Source organism: Mustela putorius, unplaced genomic scaffold, assembly GCF_011764305.1.
Source record: "Mustela putorius furo isolate JIRA1106 unplaced genomic scaffold, ASM1176430v1.1 tig00003898_pilon_pilon_pilon, whole genome shotgun sequence".
NCBI lineage: Eukaryota > Metazoa > Chordata > Mammalia > Carnivora > Mustelidae > Mustela > Mustela putorius.
In genome coordinates, this window is record NW_025422047.1 from 21,632,508 (window position 1) to 21,638,900 (window position 6,393).

The 6,393-nt window shown below is 56.1% G+C and overlaps 1 protein-coding gene across 2 annotated transcripts; it reads left to right on the forward strand.

Moving 5' to 3' along the window:
• Nucleotides 1-68: 68 nt before the first annotated feature.
• IRF9 (interferon regulatory factor 9) lies at nucleotides 69-5,610 on the forward strand. Of its 2 annotated transcripts, XM_004755259.3 has the most exons (9): nucleotides 69-594; nucleotides 1,377-1,557; nucleotides 1,878-2,064; nucleotides 2,507-2,637; nucleotides 2,720-2,804; nucleotides 2,907-2,981; nucleotides 3,604-3,945; nucleotides 4,852-4,973; nucleotides 5,139-5,610. In XM_004755259.3, the coding sequence occupies exons 2-9, from the start codon at nucleotides 1,378-1,380 to the stop codon at nucleotides 5,265-5,267; spliced, it is 1,251 nt and encodes a 416-aa protein (XP_004755316.1). In that variant the 5' UTR covers nucleotides 69-594; nucleotide 1,377; the 3' UTR covers nucleotides 5,268-5,610. The 2 variants fall into 2 exon arrangements, with proteins under 2 accessions (XP_004755316.1, XP_044923785.1); XM_045067850.1 differs by lacking the exon at nucleotides 4,852-4,973.
• Nucleotides 5,611-6,393: the final 783 nt, after the last annotated feature.

Here is a 6,393-nt window from a genome sequence, read left to right on the forward strand (position 1 = left end):
CTGCAAGGGTCGCCTGCAGCCCACCGCCTGACCCTCCTTGGACTCTGGGCCGGGAAGGAATTAACACCTTGAATGGCCAAGGAGGCCCTCCCCAGTCAGCCACTCTGCCTGGGCTTTCTCCTCTGCAGCCTTCTTTGTTCCTTCATCCAATTCGACTGGTATCTGAGGTCACCTACCAGGCACCAGGCAGGCATGAGGAGGGAAACGTAGAAGCGTGGGTGGTATAGAGCCAGCCAGAGGCCTCAGCCAGACTCCACAACCTTCGCCGCCAGCAGCAAGCAGCAGTGGCGCAGAGATCAGGGAGTAGCTAAGGGGGTGGGAAGGTATGGAAATTAGCTTGAGGGGGAGGGGCCCTGCGGTGTACCAACAGTGGAATTTCAACAGTGAAGTCCTCAGATGCTTGCTGCCTCCTGGTGGCACGCGGTTGCCCTGCAGCTTGGACCACGTGATTTCTGAGAAGCAGCCCTGCCTGGAGGAGAACTGAAACTTAGGGTGGGGACTGTAGGAAGGGGCGGAGAAATCAGGACGCTGGCTGGACGGCTGCTGAGTCGAGGGCAGCTAGCTGCATCCTGGAACAGCCAGCGAGCCGCGCAGGTAAGATGGGAGAGTGGACGCCAGCCTGGTCTAGAGCTGGAAGGCCGGGCCGGATCGGATCGGAGGCGGGAGGTGGGGGGCAGGAGCTCCTGGGGCCCCTGCGCGGAACAGGACTGTACAAGTGGCCTGTGAAATAGAACGCGGGGCGGTTTGGCCTGAGTGAGAGACTGACCTGGGGCCAGTGTTCCCAGCTCTAGAGGCAAAGGACAGGAGACCCTGCTGCTAGGTTGTTGAGGAGAGAATTCTCAACCCGGGATGGAAGTGAGCGGCCCCTGTTTGTTTTCTTGCCTTCTGGCCCTGCCCACTTCCGCCGAAGCCTTGCCCCACCTACCCCAGAGGCTAGCAGAGGGGAAGGGTTGGTGGGGTCAACTTAGGTTATGGGGGTGGCGGGTGAGCGATCAATGGGGTTATCTCAGATGCCGAAACTACCTCTGCTGATGCTTGGGTAGAGACCAGGCCTCTTCCCGTTAGCCACACCAAGGGAGTTCTCTGCAGGCAGCCGATTCCTCAAAAGTCTTAAAACTAAGATCAACACGTAAGATTTCCTTCCAGATGTCATAGCTTGAGATGTTAAAAGGGATGTATTTTCTTTATCATTACTAGTGAAGGGAGAAACGACACAATTTGGCCCCAGAATTTTGAGAAATGTCTACAGACAATAGATGAATGGGATCCTTGAGGGCCCTTGCAGGAACCAACCCTATTTGTGAGGACCTTGGCAGATGTGCCCTCCCACGGCGTCGGTTCCACTGATGCTGCCTGCGTGTGACTCTTGTACCCAGGATGGCATCAGGCAGGGCACGCTGCACCCGAAAGCTGCGGAACTGGGTGGTAGAGCAAGTGGAGAGCGGGCAGTTCCCCGGGGTGTGCTGGGAGGATGCCGCCAAGACCATGTTCCGGATCCCCTGGAAGCACGCGGGCAAGCAGGACTTCCGGGAGGACCAGGATGCCGCTTTCTTCAAGGTGAAAGTGCTCAGAAACTAGCCCCCCCACCCCACCCCGCCCCAAGGGTGGCCTGTACACGGAAACTCCCACCTTCCAGGGCTTGTGTTGGCCTGGGTTGCAGAGAAAGGGGAGGTGGGAGGGTAGAACCAGCAGTGTGGACACAATCCGATACAAAGTGAAAGCGCGGAAGCTGTGAAGGATTTGGAGGCAGCATAAACCTGAACACTGGCTCTTCTGTGCATGTGCTCAGGCGGTGCAACCCCAAAGTCGCTGCCCGCCTCTACCGGGGAGTGGGGTGTGTGACATGCTGCCTCTGCTTTACTTCCTGTGTCTTGAAGGCATGGGCGATGTTTAAGGGGAAGTACAAGGAAGGGGACACAGAAGGCCCTGCCATCTGGAAGACACGTCTGCGCTGTGCCCTCAACAAGAGTCCTGAATTTGAGGAGGTTCCTGAGAGCGGCCATAGGGATGGTGCTGAGCCCTACAAGGTGTACCGGCTGCTGCCACCATCAGGGACCTGTTCCGGTGGGTGTCCCCTTGTGTCCCCTTGCACGGCCACTTCTAGAAACAGCAGACTGTGGACTAGGGGAGGATGGAGATGGGAGCCTTCTGGGAGGGTGCTGGGCCTCTCTGCAGGTTCCTCACTTAGAGTCCTGCCTGTCTCTGTACTTGGGAGCTGTTGCCCGGGTTCCCCTGCCTGGTCCTCCCCATCCTTTCACTGCCTCCTGTCCTACTCTCTGTCCACAGTTAAGACTCTGACTCTTGGGGCGCCTGGGTGGCTCAGTGGGTTAAGCCTCTGCCTTCGGCTCAAATCATGATCTCAGGGTCCTGGGAGCCTGCTTCCCCCTTTCTCTCTGCCTGCAGCTCTACTTGTGACTTCTCTCTCTGTCAAATAAATAAATAAAATCTTTAAAAAAAAAATTGAAAAGACTCTGACATTTGTCTCTCCCTCCACGATATTCCACAGCCCAGCCAGGGACCCAGAAGTCACCATCAAAGCGATGTCACAGTTTTGTGTCCTCTGAGAAGGAGGAGGAGGAGTGCACCACAAAGAACTGTATGCTCAGTCCCTCCTGGCTTGAGGACCCCCTCAGAAATGTAAGCACTGGGGAGGAAATGGGGAAGGGGGCAGACAGTAATTAGGTGAGAGGTGGGCCAACAATAGACACTGTGTCTGCAGGAGGAGGTGGGGGCCAATGGGGGAACAGGCCATTCAAACTTTGGGAGCAGCAGCAGCAGCAGCAACAGCCCTGAGCCTCAGGAAGGTACCACCTCCCCTGCCTCTGTTTGTCACCCCCATGCCACAGCCTCTGGCCCAAGGACTCCTCATTCCCATCCTGAACCATATGCCTCTGTTTTCCTGATAGGTGCGGACACAACTGAAGGCGCCCCTTTCCAAGGAGATCAGGTGTCATTGGAGTTTCTGCCTCCTCCAGACTCAGGTGTGTGGCGTTTCTGACTCATCCCTGCTCCTTGTCTCCCCAGCTTGTCTCCCGGGAGTCATGCATGTATTACTGTATCTGTCGGGGCTTGTAGCAAACTGGGCCCCCCTTACCCCGACAGAGGCACTGGTTTCTAGGCAGTACACCAGACCAGACTCCAGACTCCAAACAGCTCAGCTCTCAAAGTACCCCCTATGCACTCTGTTCCCTGGAAATCCACTTTGAGACATGAATTCCCATGGGTTAAGCAGAGCCCCAGTCTCTGGGACCTTCGTACAAACTGTAAGACCCTGGGCATTAACCCCTGAGTCCTCTGGGCATTTGTGTATCAGCTCCCCTCCTGAGTGATGGGAAAGTCTGGCTGGAAGCTCCTTGGCTGGTGGGGCTGGCAAGAGGGCGGATAAGGAGGAAGATGCCTTCTCTAACCTCAGAAGGGGCAGGCAGGGCCCCAGCCCACACTTGGTTTCCCTCTCTGGACCTCATATTTCTCACCCACAAGATGAGGATGTGGGATTTGCAAGGAGCCGTTCCTGGTCCCCTCAGGCCCTGGTGCTGACCAGGCAGAGCCCGAGGGTGAAGGCCAGGTGCAGGCCAGGTGCAGCTGGTGATTCTTTGTCCGCAGACTACTCTCTGCTGCTCACCTTCATCTATGGCGGGCGTGTGGTGGGAGAAGCCCAGGTGCAGAGCCTGGACTGCCGCCTGGTGGCTGAGCCCTCAGGCTCCCAGTGCGGAATGGAGCAGGTGGTCTTTCCCAAGCCTGACCCAAGGGAGCCTACTCAGCGCCTGCTGAGCCAGATCGAGAGGGGAGTCCTGGTCGCCAGCAACTCCCGGGGCCTCTTCGTGCAGCGCCTCTGCCCTATCCCTGTCTCCTGGAACGCACCCCAGGCACCGCCCGGTCCAGGCCCACATCTGCTGCCCAGCAATGAGTGCGTGGAGCTCTTCCGAACCACCTACTTCTGCAGAGGTAAGGCTGTTCCAGCTGAGCGGAGTCCCTGCCCTTGCCCCTTAGTTCCCCTCTACTGGACCTGGTAGGCTCTGCCACCACCCTGTTTCCTCCAGCAGATCCTTCCTTATAGCTCATGCATGGCATCCTGTACTTGCATAGTGCACAGCCTGGAGGGCTGTGTGCTCAGCCCTGGCAGCTGCCTGGCAGCTGCCCTTCCCCAGCCCAGGCCTTGGAAGATAAGGCACAGGTGGAGCTGAGCAGGCAAGTCCCATCTCGGGGACTGCCCCCCGCATGGCACCTGACAGTAATGGAAAGGTGTGTTCCCAGACCTTCCCTGGCATCCATACTTGCATACACACCATTGACACCTTTGGGAGAGCTGGTGCACATTATCCACACCAGCCCTGCTCCACCCTAGGCAGCAACCCTGATTGGCCTTCTCCCATCCACTCCTGCAGTTCCACTTCCTGCCTCCATTCATCTCTGAATCTGTAATCTGACCTTAGGAGTAGGGGCCAGAAGTATAGGGGATGCAGGGCAGGAGCGTGCCAGGGCCATGGGTGTCCTTGGTAGCGGGGTTATGAGCAGGTGACAGAGAGGGGAGCCCCTGTGTGGTAGCAGCCCAGGCTGCTGCTATGAGGACTCTAAGCTCTTATAGCAGAGAGCTTTGCAGGCTGTATTAAAAACCAGTTACCTTCAAACACTTCTTACTTGGAGAAGGGGCACCCTTTCCTATTTGCATATGGGTGAATAGCAGCAGAGTTGCTGGCATTTCTTCTGGTGTGAGGAAACAGCCTCATGACCCTGCAGCTCCTGTTCTAGCCCTGATCTCCATTCGGCTCTGCAGTCACCGCTCTTTCTCTTGCCTGTGGCCTCTCTCTCCTCTTTCTTGCTTCCAACCCTTGACCCTTTCTCTTTCATCAGACTTGGCCAGGTACTTCCAGGGTCTCGGGCCCCCACCCAAGTTCCAGGTGACACTGAATTTCTGGGAGGAGAGCCCCAGCCCCAGCCATACCCCAAACCCAAAGAGTCTTATCACAGTGCAGGTGAGTTCAGAGGAGGGGGAGACCAAGCCTGCCTGTGGGGGTGGGGTGGGGTGGGGGTGGGGTGTTCCAGGAGAAGCAGGGGCCTCTGGAGGGAAAGATGCTCCTAGGGTAGTGTCTTCCCCAGCTGTGCTCATGACCATCTCTTCCCCACCTTTTCTGGCACAGATGGAGCAGGCCTTTGCCCGACATTTGCTGGAGGAGACTCCAGAGGAACAGGCAGCCTCTCTGTCCCTGCTGCAGAGCCTGGGGGCCCCACTTTCCTCCTTGCCCCTCTCTTCCTCCTATCTCCTTTGAAAGAGACTCATTCTCCACACTGTTGACCTGCCTCCCTCGTGCTAATTCTCAGTGGTTGCCTCTGATTGATACGTCCTTGAACTGCCGAGGTACCTGGCTGGTGGAGAACTCAGCAGTTATTTTTATCCACCCCACCACTTTTTCTTTCTTTCTTTTTATTTTTTTTATTTTTTTTTATTTTGAGATACACCTTCTTTCATCTCTGAGGAACTAACCTGGAAAAGTCCAAATGGTGTGAACTCAGGGTACCTTTCCTCTTCCCCCACCTCTAAAGCTAAGCACTTTATATTTTCTTCTTAGATCTTCACTAGGGGTTTTAAAATAAAACTTTATTGAAAGAGGAGTCAGTATGTGCTTTGTTGGGATGAAAAGGTAAGCAGGGGTGACCGGGAAGTGCTAAAGACGTAATTTGAGAGTGAGGTACTTGGGTTCTCCTCCCGCTGAGGTCTCTGGGCCCCTTTGCACTCCTCCAACTGAGGTTCTGGCTAGGAAGCTGTCTTTGCTCTGTGGGTTCCGGGCCCCAGGAGAGGATCAAGGTTAGCCACCAAGAAGAACACAGCCCACAGTGGCTCTTGCCACCAGCTTCACTTGGAAAAATCTGGGTTCCGCTGATCTTGGCTAGAGGTCTCTGATTTGGGGGACTCCGGGCAGGAGGTCTAAATGAACAGGAGAACTTGAGGTTGCTGTCAAACTATGGGCTAAAGACCCTGGGGCCTAGGAAGGGAGGGGGAACCAAAGGAGGTGCTGAAAGGAATCAGAGGGCTGCTGAGCCCCCTCAGCGGAGGGAGACCAGGCCCCGGTGCCTCTTCTTCCAGCACATGGGACACTGTCACCCCAACAGGGACCCCCAACCTGGTTTCCTTGCCCTACCTAAGCCCCACAAAAGACCATCTGGCCTAGACTGCCATGTCACCAACACTATTGGCTGAGATCTGAGAGCTCCAAATCATTTGACACTCCTCTCTCTTACGCCTGTGTTTCTTTTGCCACCGAACTGAAAGTTCTCCCTTCACAGGCCACTTGTCATCCTACCTCTCCACTCACGTCCAGCAGACAGTTCAGACCTAAGCCACCACTTGGCTGATGCCACAGCCTGCAGCTTCCCCCTTCTGCAGGGGACACCAGC